At 37.3% G+C, this 20,966-nt stretch overlaps 1 protein-coding gene across 1 annotated transcript in view; it reads right to left on the reverse strand.

Moving 5' to 3' along the window:
- Nucleotides 1-20,966, reverse strand: part of LOC145782614 (condensin complex subunit 3-like) — a 61,179-nt gene that overhangs the window by 12,527 nt on the left and 27,686 nt on the right. The window contains exons 2-5 of the mRNA XM_082594423.1: nucleotides 10,631-10,752; nucleotides 7,811-7,925; nucleotides 5,614-5,723; nucleotides 375-493 (exon numbers count right to left, since the gene is read on the reverse strand). Coding sequence (XP_082450549.1) covers nucleotides 375-493; nucleotides 5,614-5,723; nucleotides 7,811-7,925; nucleotides 10,631-10,752 — 466 coding nt within the window. The remainder of the gene's footprint in view (nucleotides 1-374; nucleotides 494-5,613; nucleotides 5,724-7,810; nucleotides 7,926-10,630; nucleotides 10,753-20,966) is intronic.

A 20,966-nucleotide genomic window follows, 5' to 3' on the forward strand; every position in this document is an offset into this window, starting at 1 on the left:
CCTCCAACTCATCAGCCTTGAGGTATTTTCTTTGTATTTATTCTTTTTGTTTTTAATAATAAAGTAAATAATGTTAAATCCTGTTTTGTTGTGTAGTTTTATAGGTTTGTTGTGCCACACAACAAACAAAGGTAAATGTGTACCACAAACCTCGAATAGTATTCTACAGTAGAGCAGGATTCGGAAGTTAGATTTATGAATTAATCCACCTCAGTCCATACCTTATAGTGACATTCAAGCTGACATTTGACAGTGAGATTCTTTATATAACATTCAAGCTGAATTTAGCTGCTTTATTGTCAAAGGTAAAATATATCATTGAAATATAGTCTGATAGCCCTTATAATAAAACAACGAATAGGCTAAACACGAACCCTCAATGACAGGGCAATCACGTTCGCTTGGTTGCTGCAGACGACTCAGTGACTTGGCAGCTTGAGCACGAACTGAGGGAACTTTATCCTGAATCCTATCTAGCATGACCTTGGTCACACTGTAAGCGAAATAACAACACATAGTAGATGTGAAACCCAACATATGCCATAACAAAACTAACCTGGGACGTTAACTGCAGTTAAAAATAAATTTCTTAACAACTCATAAGTAATTCTTTTAAAAACGTAGGAGACCTGTTGATTTATAAAACAAAAAAAGGAATTTCAACTATCCACATGGCATTTCCATTTGTTCATAAACGGTTTGTCATAAATTTGTTTACTAGTTTTTGCAGGTACGTAATTTAAAATTGAGGCAAGCATGGCTGCAACACTGCTGCTTTCTGTGATCAACGCAAGTGAAATTTCTTTGTACAATTTTCAACAGAGAGGTCAACAACAACCTTTCATTCAGAAAACTGTAAGTGTGCGGCTACTGAGGTAAAATGTTTCTTTTGTTATGTATGTACTTGTGCATTTTTCATGTTCTCCATTCAAATTAAAACAAGGCTTTATAATTATAGCGTAGCAATGAAAATAAAAATTATAGCCACATGCAACTTAATGCTATCGAACATAAAGGGTTATGTCTGTCTTTTTTCGCCGATAAGGTGTCTTAAAGTTAAATGCAAAAGCACTAAGTCTAGCTAAAATACACATTATTTCAAGGTTGCCAATGAATGGGACTAAAACAAAACCTGAAAAATTTCAATAAACTGTACTGCACTTCGTGCATTAATATGAGGTGGTAAAGTGTATAACTAACACTAACACAGACATAAAACTCAGTAGCATCGTCACAATGCCCAAGTCCTACTGTACAAAGAATAAAGCTTAAAAAATTGAATGAGGCTGTTGAGTGTTCACCAGGCATTTAGTTAAATAACATGATGCGTTCTACTGGTGCAAATTAAGCTAAACTATCACAAGATGTATAAAGTGACAATCTGCTTTTATTTCGAGGTTTTATCAATCAGACACGAGTGACTTCTTCAGGGAGCTAGACCAGGTAGTGACTACCTGTCTAGCATGGCAAAACATAGGACCATGTTGCTGAAATCAACCAAATTTGCGAAATAAAAATTCAACTTCTGGACAAAATTATCGGCGCAAACTTTGAACTAGAAAATGGGTTTAAATGTTAACAAGGGACTAATTAACGGCAAAGAGCGAACGGCATGAGTCATGATGAATAGAATTGTGTACGCACTGCTGCACAGTTTAAAATCAGCAAGAGACCAATTTAAAAAATGTCAAATAAGCACTTACAATAGTATTTTGTAGATAGCAGAAAAAGAGATGCCATCATTGCGATTCATTACATGAGGCATTTGATTGATGAACTAACTTTCAGAAAACATTCGCCTTTTATAATCACTTTCAACTTTTAGAATTGCTCCAAGTTATTTTATGATCTGAAGTAGGGTGGGCTGAAAAAACTTTTTTTTTGAAAATTACGAATGGGGGGGTCCTAATGCCTGGCAAATGATCCAAAAACATCCCAAAAAAATTTTTGGGGAGTTGGGGGCAAAAACCAGCCTCCAACTCCCCCATCAAGGTCATGCGGGGGTCAAATTTCATGAAAATGCTGTAACTCGAGAACCGCTTGTGGTAGAAAGCTGTTCTTACACTCAAATGATGCAGAATAGTCATAATTCTATCTGTCCTAAAACAACTTTTCTTCGTAAGTAATATATTTATTGAGATATTTAGAAAAAACTGGTATTCCATGTTCTTATGTATATTCGCATGTGTGTATCACATCAGCCTTTCTAGATTTTCGCTATTAAAACTGCTTCAGCAGTCAGCACTTGTCACCAAAGCATTTTGATGAGTTGTGTGCAATAGACAATTACTGTAGACATAGAATTAGACCAATGAACGTCTTAAGAGCGTTCATTAAAAACGAATACAAAACGATATACTAGCAAAATCTAATATAAAATCGTCTCCACTCCTGCACACATGAAAGACCATTCAGTTGCAAAGTTATCATAGCAGTGTACTGTACACTGTACAGTATAATGTTCTGCAGTGTATAACTGAAATGTTGTAGCCTACCTGTATTCTAACTGGCTTGACAAAACGTTACGTTGGCGTCACATGGGGGAGGGTGGGGGTCAAAAATTCGGAAAAACAGCGTTATGTAATATTTGAACCTTCCCTAAGACGTTTCACAATCAAAATACTACTGGCATCTTGTTTTGAGTAATATAAAGTTGCAGTGAAAAACAAAAAAACAGTGAAATAATGCAGGATGCAGCCCACAGAAAAGTGACACTGCAGTCTGCAGTTATTACTTTGCCTAATCTGTGGCAAAATGAGACTTATTGTCAATTTTCTTCATCATCTTTCTGGATCTAATTTTTTGCCGTATAAGCCCATCACGTCGCTCAAATGTTGCAACTGCTGTTGTTGCTTCACTGACAAGCTTAATGTGGCGCTCAACTGCTTGATTGTGGCATGGATGTAGCAGCTTAAAAGGGTTGGTACGAATGTCATTTACTTCGGCAGAGGACTTCTTCCTAATTGCTGGTGGTTCAGTAACACCGTCCATGTTCATGTCCACAAGTTTGTAATAAACTTTGGCCTTTACACTAATTTTCGGGACTGTAAAACGGCGAAAGGTTTCAGAAGATACGTCTTCATCTGGTTCATCTTCTGGCCAATATCCTCCTTCATAACTTTCTGCTGGGATTTCAGCATCAGCACTTGCCTGCAGCTCACCGCGGATAGCCATAATTTTGTTTACTGCTAAACAGCGAACCTGGTAATCACTATCACCCAACATGGCCAATAAAATATTTTCTGGGTGAGCAAAATAGGCATTGCGCTCGAAAGATGCTATTGCTGTTTCTCTTATTTTTGGACTAGGAAACTTTGTAATTCGCTCTAGCAATGCAGGGAAATTGCACTTGCTTCACGGATTTTAAGAATTTACATTTCCGAAGAAAAAACATCAAAAAACCTTGCTCTTTTAGCAGAATTTTGTGTTAAAATTTTCTTTCCCTCCTGGTTTGAGATAAAACGAAGAAATGTCATATCTGAAGGAGCAAAGAATTTCCATGCATTGCTAGAGCGAATTACAAAGTTTCCTAGTCCAAAAATAAGAGAAACAGCAATAGCATCTCTCGAGCGCAATGCCTATTTTGCTCACCCAGAAGATATTTTATTGGCCATGTTGGGTGATAGTGATTACCAGGTTCGCTGTTTAGCAGTAAACAAAATTATGGCTATCCGCGGTGAGCTGCAGGCAAGTGCTGATGCTGAAATCCCAGCAGAAAGTTATGAAGGAGGATATTGGCCAGAAGATGAACCAGATGAAGACGTATCTTCTGAAACCTTTCGCCGTTTTACAGTCCCGAAAATTAGTGTAAAGGCCAAAGTTTATTACAAACTTGTGGACATGAACATGGACGGTGTTACTGAACCACCAGCAATTAGGAAGAAGTCCTCTGCCGAAGTAAATGACATTCGTACCAACCCTTTTAAGCTGCTACATCCATGCCACAATCAAGCAGTTGAGCGCCACATTAAGCTTGTCAGTGAAGCAGCAACAGCAGTTGCAACATTTGAGCGACGTGATGGGCTTATACGGCAAAAAATTAGATCCAGAAAGATGATGAAGAAAATTGACAATAAGTCTCATTTTGCCACAGATTAGGCAAAGTAATAACTGCAGACTGCAGTGTCACTTTTCTGTGGGCTGCATCCTGCATTATTTCATTGTTTTTTTGTTTTTCACTGCAACTTTATATTACTCAAAACAAGATGCCAGTAGTATTTTGATTGTGAAACGTCTTAGGGAAGGTTCAAATATTACATAACGCTGTTTTTCCGAATTTTTGACCCCCACCCTCCCCCATGTGACGCCAACGTAACGTTTTGTCAAGCCAGTTAGAATACAGGTAGGCTACAACATTTCAGTTATACACTGCAGAACATTATACTGTACAGTGTACAGTACACTGCTATGATAACTTTGCAACTGAATGGCCTTTCATGTGTGCAGGAGTGGAGACGATTTTATATTAGATTTTGCTAGTATATCGTTTTGTATTCGTTTTTAATGAACGCTCTTAAGACGTTCATTGGTCTAATTCTATGTCTACAGTAATTGTCTATTGCACACAACTCATCAAAATGCTTTGGTGACAAGTGCTGACTGCTGAAGCAGTTTTAATAGCGAAAATCTAGAAAGGCTGATGTGATACACACATGCGAATATACATAAGAACATGGAATACCAGTTTTTTCTAAATATCTCAATAAATATATTACTTACGAAGAAAAGTTGTTTTAGGACAGATAGAATTATGACTATTCTGCATCATTTGAGTGTAAGAACAGCTTTCTACCACAAGCGGTTCTCGAGTTACAGCATTTTCATGGAATTTGACCCCCGCATGACCTTGATGGGGGAGTTGGAGGCTGGTTTTTGCCCCCAACTCCCCAAAAATTTTTTTGGGATGTTTTTGGATCATTTGCCAGGCATTAGGAACCCCCATTTGTAATTTTCAAAAAAAAAGTTTTTTCAGCCCACCCTAAATTCTGAAGTTATGGCATGCATGCAAGGAGCAGATTGTTCCGGGCGTTGATATTTGAAAGCTCTTTTGTGTTCATTAATGCGAGATTTAAGACCTCGTTTTGTTTGGCCAACATAAATTAAATTGTTCATCACAGACACAAGATACTTGTAACACTAAACCTGAGATTTCGATTTGTTTCAAGGAGTCTTTTAAAAACGGCAAAAATTTACTTATTGTCAACAAAGGTTTCAAAGTGACTTTTACAACAATTTCAATTAAGATTCGCTTATTTCAATTATTTTTTCAGAAACTTCCACATAATAAGGTAAAGAAACAAGAGACTTCTACTGGGTAGATGAAAGAACTTTTAGGTTATCGATGGAAAGCATGCTTTCTTGGAAATCCTTTGAGGCGCAAAGTATTGTTGGAACCCGTGGAACGCATGATGTTATTTATGAATAATTAAAGCTTGTTATGGTGGAACCTTCGCTGACAGTGTAATTTTGTCAACAAGTCAACCACCCAGACAGCAAAGTCCTTCAGTTTTACAGGTAAAAATGACGGATTTTGCTGTCCAGGCATGTGTTTGGCGGTTAGGAATATTGTGATAACACACGTCACACATGTGTACTAAGGAATGAATGGAATACCTATCCATGAGATCTTCATCCAATGCAGCATTTTGGGGAACGGCATTCAGCAAAAGACCAACAATCTGACAGATGCGAAAGCGAACTGTCTTGTTGCTGTGGCAGTGCATCTAAACATATAACATCACCCAAGTGTTTGATTTATACTGTAGTATAATATGTAAAAGGTAAAGGTGAGTCCCATACTTGATCCAAGCATCAGGGGATGAGAAGATAAGGTTCTCATTATACTAAGCCTTAGGCACTAACGAGAGTAGGGTGGCCAGTTCCTTTCAAATAAAAACATGATTATCATTATTCTCTCGGTTGCCTTTCCTTCAGCAACTACGCCCACCCAGTTTATTACACTCTGGGTGGAGGTGAGCGGTGATTTTCAACAACCAGCTTAAGTCAGGAGTCGAACCAGGATTGCATGATTGGAAAGCAAGTGCCTTATCCTCTGCGCCATCCCACCTATAATTGTATATATGTGCAAACAAACACCATTAAGTATTGTCAACAAAGTGATTTCGTATCATCAGCGACACAAATACAACTTGGGCAGATTTCAAATGTGGCAATGTTCTCTATCCACCTGAAGTAAAATTGTTTTTAAGATATTGAAGGATTTTGATTGACTTCTTTAAATCAATTTTCAATCTTACTGGGTTTTTTTTTCGCTGAGACTGTTCGATCATTTGTCCGAAATGACTTGAAAAAATTCGTTCATTTTTTATTTATTTCGGTCATTTTTTCTAATGAAAATATTTCCTTTCAAGTAGCTGATACAAACCAAAATTTGCACTTCCTGACTAGCTACAACATTAAGTTTCGCTGAGAAACGTTGTTTATTCATTAAACGTTATTTTTTCGGACATTTTGCTAAAAAATCTGTCAATAACTGATAAATGACCGAAAAAAAAAAATTCTTATATACACATCTAACCTCTTCAGAACGCGTCTATTCTTATTTTGCTTCGCCCACAAGACGGGATTAATTTCAGAGAAAATTTTCATTTTTACTGTAAATTCAGTCAAAATGCGTATATATACAATACATCATCTGTCCAATTTGAAAAAGTGATTGCAGCCACAAACACCTCCGGCTCAGAGCCACCATTACCGGCCTGAAGCCGGAGTTTAAAAAAATGGCCAGAGCCGGATGTCGTTCCATCAATAGTATTAGTAAACACTAGCTTTGCCTTTCACCAGATCCTAGTTTAACAACAGATATCGTCGTTAATAAGCTGAACTATCGTAAGTCCAAATTTTTCAAAATTGCGTTTTTGATTGATTTGGTATCTTTATAGACTAACAGTTTATTTTGTTAACGCATCGTAACTCTATCTACTTTAGTTTTGATGATACAAAACGATGAACTACCGTAAACGGGAGTTACGATAGTTTTGCAAAAAAAATTAATAAAATGGGACTTACGATACTCTGCTCTGAAAGCTATTTTACACGTTTCACGTTGACACTCCCTTTCCTTTTAGTTAATTTTTCTTTCAATCGGTTTTAGCATTTGATGTTTAAGGCTTAGTTATATTTCTTTCTATTTCGCATAGGCTACAACAATTTTGCTGTATTATTGTAATATTGCCACCCCCACTAGTGGGGAACAAACCGACGATGGACTATGATGATGATGATGATGATTGTAACTACATTTCGTCAAATTTTTTTTTTGTTAAACTATCGTATGTCCATATTCATTTTTCTAACGTTCAATTTTTGCAAAAAAGAATTATCTTTTTTTTCTACAACAAAGCTCCATGAAAAGCAATGTTTAGTTTTTATGTTTTTTCGTTAGAAAACTTTTAGAAAGATCAAACAATGTACAGCAAACACAGCGTGAACTTTAAAATTCAATTTTCTCAAAACTGCATTTTTGGAGTGACGATAGTTCAGCTTATTAGCGACGATATATACGGTATGGTAAAAAAAGTAACAAAGACCATAAGGGTTGAAAAATCAGCTAATTCGCATTGGCATCAATAAATTTAATAAGATTATTTCATTAGGCACAAAAAATATAATAAAAGATATCTATGATTTATTTCCTTAATAAAAATTTGTGGTGCTAATACATCTGCAATTGTTTAGTAGCATACTGTACAAAGCTATAAATTCAAAATTAAAAAAAGTAATATTTTTTGAATCCATTGTAGATATAAAACTTTCAACATTGGTTCTAGAATGTTTAGTTTTTACTTACTTCAGGCTGAATAAGATGATCAATGAGAAAATTGTACAACTCAATCTCATCATTGGTGTCTGCAGGTGGCTCCACTTCATTTTCATCACAGGTATCAGCAAAGTGGGCAGAAAAACTAAACAAAAAATATTGTTATCATTTTTAAGACAACTAAAGCTTATAGCTTATACTGAGCAATGACTGGTAAGGCTTGCATTAATTAGCCAGACATTAGAACACATTTTTGCCATTAACATATCAGAAACAAAAAACACGCATCAACTACAACATGCCGTATACCAGCATTCAAAGGAACAGAAAAAGATAGAAAAATCTTGCAAAATTCTTCAAAAAGTATGAATATTGACAGCTGAGACAAGCAAAGAACATTTCAGCAGCTAGCATGGCCATTGGCCAGAAAATAAAATGTGCATCCTCTTTTGTCACTTAATGTATGGTAGCTTGAAATTTGAACATTCTTTGTTGAAACTCTCCAAACATTCTTTGCGTTAGTATTAGTAGACATAAAAAGTCTGTGTACATAATATGTTCATTGTTCTGCCGGCCTATCAGTTTAAAGCAATCTCATTGCAACAACTAATTTAATTACTATAGTCAAGTCGGGCAAAAAAATGCAAAATTGACAAACTTTTGATTTTCTCGCTGAAAAATCGGCCAAAAAGTAAAATTTTACCCTCTATTGATCAGTATTGATACTCCATTGATGTATCCAAAAAATTGGAGCATTATGTTTATTCTTTTTATTTTTATCGAATATTTTGTGTTGTTTTTTTTCCCCCAGTGTTTGGGGCAATAAAAACCATGCATGTGGTAAAAAAAAAACAATCAATTTTCACAGCAAATTTTGTTTGTTAAAAGCAACACAAAGCAGAAAAAATAGGTATATATATATATAGATGAGGATGAAATTGTAACATCTTGTTCAAACAAACAAAGCAGTTTATGCATTATGAAGTCCATATTTGCTTAGGAACACAAGATTTTCTTTTACTTCTTCTCCTTCGGCAAAACCAAAATATGACTTTGCACGTCCGGCAGCAGTTAACACTGCAGTTGAAAGGCCCCAAAAACAATTTTTAACATTTGAGGATATCTGTCCTCCTTTGCTGGCCAGTCCCAGTACACTGCATCTTCTAAAGTTGATTTCTTGTGCAAAAACTGAAATTCAGCTTGCTCAATTTTTCCATCAACCTCGTCTCTAAAGACCTTCAGAAGTTTTTCCCAATAATATGTTCTTGGCTTCTCCAAAAACACTGCCAAGTACTTTCCAACTTGCGCTTTGCTTATTTCCAATTTAATTGTTCTTTTTTCTTTCGTCTGTTTATTTACACTTTCTTCAGTTAGATCTTTTCTCTCTTCCTCTACATCTTCCATTTCAACAACTATGTCTTCTCTTGTTTCGTCATTCATTTCTTCATGTTCATTGTCAGACTCTTCTACCATCTTATCCTTTGTATTTACTCTCCTCCTGTCTTCATCCATTTGTCTTTAAATTTCTCTCTCTATCCTTTTTTTCCTATTTCTTCCTCCTCCTCCAGGTCTTATCTTATTTATTTCTTAACTTTCTTATCTTCGTAAATTTATTTCTTATCTTCGTCTGCGTTCCTTTTCCTTCTCCCAGCTTTTCTCTTTTTTGCAAATGATCCATCTGCTTAAAAAGTTTTCAACTTGCACTTGATATTCTTCCTTAGTTAAAATGCTTGCATTCATCTTCACCCTTCTTCTTGTCATTGGTAGGCTATGTGTCCCCTTGATGTTAACACACTTTCTATCAAAACCAATTTATCTTTTGGCAAATGCGAGTACTTTAGGATTTATCTAAGCTAATCTAAGACCTCAAAGCTAATCATATTGATGAAGGGCAAGTCAAGTTAAAGCATTTTATTTGCCTCAACGAAATTTCCTATTTGCCTATATACGAAAAATAATGCTACCAGGACTGGTTAAACTAACACTGAACTGAAACTGGTAAATGCTTAGAAGAAGGTTAAGCTTTTGAATGGCTACTTGGCAGGAGTTCAACTAGTGGAATGGTACATAAATTAATTAACTACAAAGAACAACACAAAAGGATTGGAGCGTGAAACCTCACGCTTAACTTCACTTTTCCTGTCATGAATCATCAGTACATTGGGATTTATGTATTTATTAGAGGTCAGGAAACTGAAAAAATGCAAATAAAACATTAAAATGTTATTTTAATTCCTTATATAGCAACCAAAATCGTTTTAAAATAAAATTTATTAAAGATCGGGTAAAAAAAAAAGCACAGGGAAAATAAAAACAACTGTTTTTTTTTGCCCCAACACATTGTGTAGTTTTGGGGTAAAAAAAGACAACATAGAATAGAATGTAAGGTTAACAGCAATCACAATTGAAGTACTGGAGTACAATCACACTGAAATATCATGTAAATACACATAAAAAGATTGTGATTGTCAACAATCGTTTTCGATCCACAAAAAGTTTAGTAAAGAGCAAAAAAAGTTTTTTTGGACAGTTTTTAGGTCAATTTAGTGATTTGCATAGTACTTGAAGATTACTTACCTCTAAACCTGTATTGTATGCTAAAAAACTACGCAAATAAATGATGTTTCTAACCATGCAAAGTTTTTAAAAAAAATCATTCTTAGGGGGGGTTGTCCTTTTTTACCTCAAGTACCCCTATGTTTTTTTTTGCCCCAACTGAATATATATTTATAAATCATTCACTAATCAGTAGAGTCGACAAAACCATTTTAAACGAGATGAAACATGAAAATACATATATTTAAAACAATGGAAATAAGCAGAGATTGATTGCAAGAAAAATGATCATACATTGCAATAAATTGAAGACATCTTTCAGTTGCCAAGTCTCTATCTGGGTCTTGAAGTAAGCATTCAACGAAGTAGATGAACTGCGAATGAAACTCGCTTCTTTTTTCTGCATCACCACTGAGCTGTAATGGAACTATTATGAATGCTAAAATATGCAAAAAGAAATGTTAAAAACAAATTAAATACTTCTTAGTTGTACAGATATGCCCAGTTCTTACATCATGGATTAATCAAAATTCAACAATAACAAAAAACATTATTGGTGGAAAGCAGTAGGTTTATAAAAACCAAAAGTGTGTGCATTTGGTAGGAATACAAGAGCTTAAGGGTGCCCGGATGATAACTCAATGTGATGAGTCATCAAAGTTAGTTTACCAAAACAAAATTCATAACTCACAGAGTTCGATCTTAACGCTAGTCCGCTAGCCAAAATTTGCGCGGACTAGTAGAAATGTTGCAGTACTAGTCCGATTGGCTAGTGAAAATATTCGCCGGTGAAAAGTTTTGGCTTACAAAATGGCGATTGGCGACGTCACTCTGAAACACTGCAAAAAAAGACAATCCAGCTGCATTGAGCCGAGATAAAAGATTTTGATCCCAAACCTGATATCCATCTTTGGAGGACATCTGGCTCTCGCTCATCCAAGAGGTCCAGGAGGCCTAACACGAGATACGTTTTTACGAAGACTGACAGGAAGAAAGCATATGCTGATTCTGATTTTGACATGTCCTCTGATTCGGGTTCACGTCCTTTAGGCGCAAACAGTTCGGCGCCGGTCAAATAGGTGCGCACAATGTGGCGTCAGGATATTTAGGTGCGGAGCACTGTGGCCCCCGTTCATTTAGGTGCTACTGTATTCCTAGTAAAGTCTGCAGATTGTATCAGCTCAGCTTTGGCAAAACCTAGTCTGGGTTTTGACAGAAAACTAAGTTACTCTTCACTCAAGCCTACCACCCGCTTGAATATAGGCTACAGTATAGGTAAAGCGACAAATGCGCGGAAATTTGAAGAAACTTTAATGTAACTTAAATAGTTCTTGTACATTTCAAGTAATTTTTGTCATGTAGCTAGCCTAACATCTTGGGTATGTACTCCCAAAAAATTACGTCATTTCCGGTTTGCGATTATAAGCACGTAATTAAAGACTCACTACGCGCATTTTCACTCAAAAATATTAATGCGTGACGCTTATTACGGTAATGCGCACGTGGAATTTCATTGCGCGAAAACTACTAAAATAAATAGGTTTACATCACCTATTGCACAATCAAATGAATGAATAATGGCACACAGAGCTTAGGGACGTCGGAACTCTCTTCCTGTGACGCCCAGCAGTGCCGGTCTTAGGGAATGTCGGGCCCTGTGCGGAATATGCATTGCGGGGCAATTACCCAAATCATCCAATTCAGTAGCGTAGCTAGGTATTTTGAAAGGGGAGGTTTGACGGCTGGCGGGCGAAGCCTGACGGCGTGTTCGCGGAAGGCGACCCCCAGAGGCAGGGGATCTGGGGGGCCTCGCACAGAAAATTTTGAAAAATTACTTTGAATTTGGTGCATTTTGAGAGCATGTCCAACAAAAATTTGGGTATGAATATTACTGTAAAATGGTGCTGTCCGATGGCATAGCAAAAAGATATGATCATTTTTTCTTTGGCATTTTTGGAAATAAAGCTTGCACACGCCAAAGACCGGCACTGCCCCCAGACCAGGAGAAACTCCTTGTTGATGTGGTATTTCATTAAATGTATAAAGGACAATTGCTCTCCTGAACTTTTTACGTGATTCTTTTTCCTTGCAGACTGGCTACTTCAGTGAATCAGCAGGCAGACATCAAGTAAGTTAGGCAGATACGGGCAGGCAGACAAGGAGTATGTTATTTTATTTTGCATACTAAGATTAGTTGGTTCCTCTTTGCTGCTTCCTGTCGTCAGTTGTATCGCATTTGTGATTGCAGTGTATTGTATGATATCGCAAAGGGTGCAAATAAAAACAGGATTATTATTATTGGCAGGTTTTAAACCAACCATGAGAGTCGAACCAGCGATGCTTGATCTTGAAGCTTCTTCGTTAACGAATTCAAGCGCTAACCAACTGAGCTATCAGGATGGACTGATGCTGAAGAACGATGCAAGGTCTAGCAAAGAATGCAAGAAGCCTTCTCTTCTTCGTAGACTGATACAGAACTTAAAACAGCTGCTGTAGTTAGGTTTTATTATGAAAAATTACCGGTACGCGAAATAGCTGTTAAGAACAATTGAGAAAATGAAGGTAACCTATGCACCAACAATCGAAATGAAAAAAATATTGGTACCGGTACGTGAGAAATATCTGTCGAGAACACTTGAGAAATGCTACTTGAAGGCGCGAAGAATGAAAACGAAAAAATAAGAAATCAGGCCTCGAAATATCCAGCGGTCATGGCGGACATGACCTCCGGAATGACCTCGAATGTCTGCCGAAGCCGACTCATTGGTCGGTCATAAAGGACCACCATAAATTCTTGGCAAAAATAGAGCTAATGCAGCAAAAATATATTTTAAATTTGAATTTTTACAATTGTTTGTTTAACGCGAACAAATACGGAGCTGAAACAATAGTAAAGGCAATTGCTTTAAAGATCACATTAGAGTGGCGTGGTTAATAAGCTGATGGCAAAAGTAGCCATTTTTACATTATTTCAACGCCTTGCAATGTTGCCTTGAAATAAAGTTGTCTGAACTTTTCGGCAGGATATGTATTCTAATTATAACAATGAGGATTATTGCGTTACATTGATCGTTTGTTAAAAAGAAAGTCACAGAGAAGCAAGTCTCAGCTGGGTTCCGCACGTGCTTAGGCGAATGTGGCGAGCTGAGCTGGAGATTTACGACCCCGCGCTGGCAGTAATCGCTTGGCACAACGATTCCATAATGCGAAAACCACGGAATAAGTGATCGTAGTTGCTTTTGCAATAAGGAAATTTGGGTTGTTGTTTTCAATTGTGTTTATTGCGTCATTACACGACTGTCATTAACGCACTGATTTATTTGCAAGCAATCAGCTCCAGTATACTTCAGGGTCGGTTAATTAAGCCATCAACCATTGCAGAGTTATAGAAAATCTTCTTCTACAAACACGACTACACAATACTGTAGTGTGATTTTGTGCAAAATCTACATGCAAAAAATATGTCTGGTTGAGATATTAAATGTCCGCTGAAAGGGCCAGTCCGGTAGGACATGCTTGACCGCCGGAAAAAAGTACAAATTTCGAGGCCTGTACTTGATAAATCAACAAGACTTGCGAAACACAAAATGAACAAGCAAACATCAGCAGAAAAATGGGAAAGGATAAAAAAATTTGAATTGGCTACCATTTATAAACCCCTTGAGGACCATTAAATTTCTGAAAATTATTTTATGTAGAATTTGTTTGTTTACACTTCATATGTCATATAAAAAACATCTTCGCAAAAACAATTCAATTCCTTTATTTTAGGGTAGACATCCAATACTACGTTAGGCAGTGGCAAATTTTTTAAAGTTAACTGCAGGGTAATCGGGTAAGTGCATGGGACACATATGTCCCAGCAGTCCTCAAAGGGCTTAGGGACAAGCAGCTGACTTCAGCTGAGTAACCAATAGGGTGCGGCTGGTGTCCCTTGTATGGATGTTTCACCCTTACTTTTTTTTGGTGAGGTTAGGGGTATAAAACAATCTGTTAAAATTTCAGAAAAAATAAACAATGTTTAGGGGTAGCTGGTCACCCCCAAACTTTTGAACCCCCTTGCTCGCCCCGATAATCACGATTTCACAGTATCTACAGTTATACTTGGGCTAGAGAGTTGATTTATAGCTCAAAATGACCAGAAACCTCATATTTATATTAGTCTTTCTAGCATTATATAGGTCTATTTCCGTTAGAAAAAGAGATATTGCCAAAAATGGTGTTTTAGGGTTTTTATAGTTAGGAGTTCCAGCACTACCACATAAGTCATCACAAAAGTCAGGAGAATTAATTTCAAAAGCTACCATTGAACATTTCAAGAAATGGAATTGCACTGAGTGTGTTGGAGGGATGGTGTTTGACACAACGACTTCTAACTCTGGTAGTATTATATAGAATGGAAAATTCAGTCAGGCATTTATAATCAGAATTCAGTACAATACAGTTCAATAAAGGCTAACTCAATACAGTAATATCTATACAATTGCAGAAGGCAGACCAGATTAATAAGATTATTATGAATTATTCTTGTAAGGCTATATCTTATGAGTAGTAAGTAACAATAAAATATGAAACAGAATGCATATTATAACAGAAACATAAATAGATGTACAGTAACAAATGCAGTATCTAAGAGAAATATTATTCTTAGCAAGTTCAGCAACTAGACATATACTGTAGATTATATGATTTCAGGATCTCAAACGGCAGCATGTGTATAGTTGAATCGAAAGTTACTGTGGTTTGCATGCAGACACCATATAGGCGAAGTTGTACTAACGCATTCATGGAATAGTTTAAACATGGAAGTTTCTAAAAGTCCTGATATCATGGTATTTAAAAGGTAAGTACGGAGTCAGATATCTTTCTGTTAAAAAACTTGATCACTTAGAGCTGAAAGATGATGATGATAAGATTACCTATACGAGTCAGTCAGGTATATATAGATTTGCAAAAGTTTGGACAGATTTGCAGTTGTTATATGTTCCATTTAGTGATTTTTCAGTTATGAAACATTTTTCTAAATTTTTGGGAATGGTTTGGTACGGTACTGTATACAAATTTTATTTGCCAAAGTGAATGCATGATACATTATTTACCAGATTCAAAGAAAACTATGATTCTTTGACCCATGGAGATGTTGATAATTTGGATATTCCAATCACACCAACTCATCTCCAGGATTGAAGGCATAGCATTATTGATCTATGTAACAATGCATTGACACAATCGTTTGTACGTGGTGATTATAAAGAATTGGTGCATTTGACGCTGGTTTATCTTGGTGATAATGAGATAGTCAAGAACTTTGCATTTCATAAACCAGGTGCCATGCATAAAGCACGTTGGATGTCGAAGTTGTTGTATTGCTTGAAGATGGACTTAATGAGTTCTAAAATTGTGACGGAATTGCCCAAAGCAAAAGTGGTTACACCACTGCAACAGACCAAAATCCACCAATTTGTCCAGTTTGTAGTTTATTGTTACATTCCATGGTGGTTGACAACCACTGATCCTGCCACTGCACCTAAGAATGATCTTGGTTTAATTAACTCGTTATTGCATTATGTTCGTATTGACCAAACGCTTGCTACTTCTGCCCTCAGAGGCTTTGCAAACCATCTTTGGTATCTGACAGAAGAACTGGTGCCATTGGCTCTTCTCAGTCAACATGTCCCTCCCGAAGAGAAACTGAAAATGGCTGATTGTTTGCTCTCGGTAAGATCAGCAACTGCTTCCAACCGATATGGAACAGGTTTTGGCAGACTGTGTTTTCCCAGAATGCCTACTGAAAAATCCATGGATTTGATACAATTTTTTGGAAGTGGTTTGTGGATGTTTTTCGAGGCATTAACGATTGGGCATACCTACCTCTCGCGACCAATTAAACAATGGTCAGAAGAAGAGCAGTACAAAAAAGCTAATACTATTGTACAAAGTCTTCATGTGGTCAACGATGCCGCCGAGACAGGGGTAAAGCTATGCCATGATTTTTTGGGGGCAGCAGAGAGAGAAGATCGCCATCAAGATATCCTGCAAGTGGTTGAGAATGCCATACATCAGCTACCAAATCAAAGAAAAATCTGAAATCAGCATCGTGGTTTCTAGCATTATAAATTAATGCAATACTACCTTACTGCTTTACCTTGCAATGTGTTGAATGTTTGTTTCTGTTGAAATTAGATATGCAAATTACAATAGTAAGCAATTATTTTAAAAGTAGGTATTAGTTACACACTTACACGGTTATAGAACAAGTTTTTTAAATAAATTGTATGTATATTATATACCATTAATGCCAAATAATTCTTGTCGTACAAGAAAAAAATAGTTTGTTCTCATTATCTTTATTTCTCAAGGATATAGACCTATATAATGTTAGAAACTAGAGATGTACCGATATATCGGTATTGATGATATCGGCCATTTTTTGAGTATCGGTATCGGCAAAATTTGGCCGATACAGTCAAACTTCGATACTATGCCACCTTGCTATCATGCCACCCTCGCTACTATACCACTTTTGATCGTCACCAGCTAAAATCAATAGAAAATATATTTACCATGCCACCCCTTACCCTCGCTACTATGTCACATGAGAGTACAGCATTACTGTATTAACAAAACAATTAACGGTAGGAACGAAACGATTAAACGGTTGTAAAACGGCAAAAGTATATGTATGTGCATGCAATGTATTCTCTCAAGTTATCTACTGTAGCTCGATCAGCCCAAAACTATGAGGAATCGTCAGCTGGCGCATGTACTTTCGGTGAATTTCGTACACCTCGTCGTCTAGCTAGCCGATCGCATCACACTGGGCTTCCCGCTTCTCTGCTGCTGCATGAACTGATTGCATGAACGATTTCCTCCTCAACATTTATCTTTTCATCTTCGCTTTCAACCGGCTCCACGCTGCGCATGAACGATTTCCTCCTCAACATTTATCTTTTCATCTTCGCTTTCAACCGGCTCCTCGCTGCGCAACATCTCCTTCGCAACATTTATCTTTTCATCTTCGCTTTCAACCGGCTCCTCGTTGCGCAACATCTCCTTTGCAATCACATCCACTGTGAAAGATCCACCAGTCTCGAGGCGCTCATCAGTCACTCATCAGCTTCAAGAAAGTCAGACAGCTCGATCTCTTTGTTCTCGTGCATCTTTTCCTCGGCAGGCAGCGCCTCCCAAATTAACATCATCCGGCTCAGATTGGATTTCCTCGTACAATTATAATCGTACAACAAAACGTGGCATTACATGGTCACGTCACAAGGCTGTTTTTACAAACTCTCGCTACTATGCCACCCTCGCTACTATGCCACTTTCTCTTGGTCCCACAGAGTGGCATAGTATCGAAGTTTGACTGTACTAAACATGTAAAATAAAAGGCGTTGCTGCAGATTTTCTGCAGAATCAAAGATAATTATAGATTTTTTAAAGTAGTAGCTAACGTCACATTGAAGTAGAAAAATAACAACCTGTTCAAATTTTTGATAAGTCACACTCCCATGACTTCTTGCACGCACCTTTTAACATTGGTTGCTTACAGTGATTCTTTCACTCAAACAAAACGTTTTGTTTCAGCAGTTTTGCGTTATTCGATTCTTAAGCTGTGAAGAAGACTCAATTTCTTCAATATTTATCATTTGTGTTTCTTTTTTACTCTCAGCAGAGGATAAACCCAGGCCAAGACTACCCAGGTGGCGGGAATGTGTAGTTTTGCATCGTTTTTGCGTTGCTGGCCGTTTGAGGGACTCGTGTGGCTTGGTTGTTTTTGGTGGGCTGGTTCTGTCAGTTTGTGATTTGGTTTCCGCCTTTTGTTGTGACGTTGTTTTGGGCTTGGTGAGTTTGTTGCGGCTAAGGGTGGAAGTTGAATCGCCGACTGGTGGAGCAATGCAGAATTGTGCATTTTTGCTTCCTGGGTTGTCTTGGCCTGGCAAAAGCTTTTCAACCAAACGACAAGCGCCCTTAGGACTTAGGTTGCACATTACTTGTCGAATAGTTTTTGTACAACTACACAAATCACTTGGTTTACATTTTACATCTTATTATCAATTATGATAGCATATTTGGAGAGTTTGCGCAAACACTTTATTATTTTTCAGAAACCCCAATTATGATGTAATGTTTCTTCCCTTATACCCCAATCCTCAATTACGGTGGCCTTTCATTACTAAAATCTACTATTATGACACAACAATGCGGTTGAGATTGGATTCTTGAATCTTTAATAAATTATGCCAATTGAAAGCTTTTTTAATAGTTTTATGCAAATAAGGTAAAACTTAGCATTTGATATCATTCCTTGCAAGTACCAAAATTGCTTCTTTTTGTAACATCAAAGTATCGGCCAAAATATCGGTATCAGTATCGGTCTAAAAAAGTGATATCGGTATCGGCCAAAATATTGGTATCGGTACATCTCTAGTTTACATTTTACATCTTATTATCAATTATGATAGCATATTTGGAGAGTTTGCGCAAACACTTTATCAATTTTTCAGAAACCCCAATTATGATGTAATGTTTCTTCCCTTATACCCCAATCCTCAATTACGGTGGCCTTTCATTACTAAAACCTACTATTATGACACAACAATGCGGTTGAGATTGGATTCTTGAATCTTTAATAAATTATGCCAATTGAAAGCTTTTTTTAATAGTTTTATGCAAATTAGGTAAAACTTAGCATTTGATATAATTCCTTGCAAGTACCAAAATTGCTTCTTTTTGTAACACCAAAGTATCGGCCAAAATATCGGTATCAGTATCGGCCAAAAAAAGTGATATCGGTATCGGCCAAAATATTGGTATTGGTATCGGTACATCTCTATTAGAAACACTAATATCAGGCCTCGAAATTCGTTTTTGTTGACGGCGGACAAACGTGTCCGCCGTCCGGTCTGAGCAGCTATCTCGGCGGACAGATTAAGTCTCACGGCGGACACACGAGTTTTAGCGTCGATCGTCATGCTTAATCAATTTATCTTGATAATTCTTCGCCATTTGAGAAGACCAACGACGTAGCTGCTTAATATGCCGCATATCTGATTAACTTCTACCGAACGAGGTTGTGTAGCTTCTTGCGTCACAACGCTCTGGACACAAGTCGGAAAACTTCTACCCTAAAGCTACTATTTTCTGCTGAGCAAAGTTTCACTAGGATTTTTTCTTTATTTCTGCTGTGCAAAGTTTCACTAGGATTTTGCGTGTCATGTGAGCGAAAGTGAATTTTCCCTGGACCTTTTTTTACTTGCTGTAATACCAAAACTTAACAAATTTTGATGCATCTTGCTGTAATAGCCTACTGCCCTACTCGTATAATCTAATTTTGTAACCAACCTTGGCTTATCAATATTACTCGGAGAATAAAGCCAGACATTGTGACGTAAAGACTTGAACTAAGTTGTGTGTGATTGCTTTAGAAAAATCGTACCTTACTTCAATCGATTCTTAGCGAAGAATTCACCTTTGTTACGTTGATTCGACGTCATCAATCGTTGAAGCAACTTAAAAATCGAAAGTTTTCCTCCTTGAATGGAAGCTAAGGGATATAGTATTCACATTTCTAGATGCGCGCTAGAATGCGCGGGAAATTATATTCTCGCAAGTCGCAACAATTGCTCGACGTTTGTGCTATGCAATGACGATTTGTATCGCTAGTTCCTGTGTTATTTCTCGGCGGACAAATATGACCGATCTAGATGGTACTTCCCGCGGACATCACATGCTGTGACGGCGGACATGACCGCCGTGTCCGCCGTGAATTTCGAGGCCTGAATATAAATATGAGGTTTCTGGTCATTTTGAGCTATAAATCAACTCTCTAACCCAAGTATAACTGTAGATACTGTAAAATCGTGATTACCGGGGCGAGTGAGGGGGTTCAAAAGTTTGGGGGTGACCTGCTACCCCTAAACATTGTTTATTTTTCCTGAAATTTTAACAGATTGTTTTATACCCCTAACTTCCCCACCAAAAAAAAGTAAGGGTCAATCGATTCCAGTTTTGAAAATCATGGGGCACCAGCCGCACCCTAGTAACCAATGAATGGTGTAACCTCAGCTGTACCATTCATTGGTTACTCAGCTGTATTCACATTTACTGCACAAATTCACTTTTGAACTGCTTGTAAAGTTCTTCCCTGTCCTGCTTTTGCATCTCTGCATAGCAGGCTTTGATTTGAGCAATGTTTGAAACTATCCAACGATCCCCTCGCAGTGCTTTTACCTCCGCTTTTGATATGATGTCGGAGCATGGAAATACTTCTATGTCTTTTGGAAAGTGAGGAAAGATGCTTTCATAGACACCTTCCTCCTTTGTCTGCATCTTTAAGCAGCGGTCGATTTCCAAGCCGGCAACTGGACCTTCCTCATCTTGTAGAAATCGCCGCAGGCCTCGCCCAATAAAGAGTGAGGATCTTTGTTTTGTGCTGGTATAGATACAAGCGTACCACTGCATCAATATTTCCGACTCAGCTGTAGGAGGTGAAATGGCCCTCCAAAAGCATTTCACATTTTCCTTAAAATCCTGTGGGCCTACAGTTGATTTTGGTACCCTCTGTTTCTTTTTTTGAATCATTTGTCTTTGTTGTATGGCTTTGAGGCATTCTTGGTCAGTGTTTACCCTG

The sequence above is a fragment of the Aplidium turbinatum genome, chromosome 13 (genome assembly GCF_918807975.1).
Source record: "Aplidium turbinatum chromosome 13, kaAplTurb1.1, whole genome shotgun sequence".
Classification (NCBI taxonomy): domain Eukaryota; kingdom Metazoa; phylum Chordata; class Ascidiacea; order Aplousobranchia; family Polyclinidae; genus Aplidium; species Aplidium turbinatum.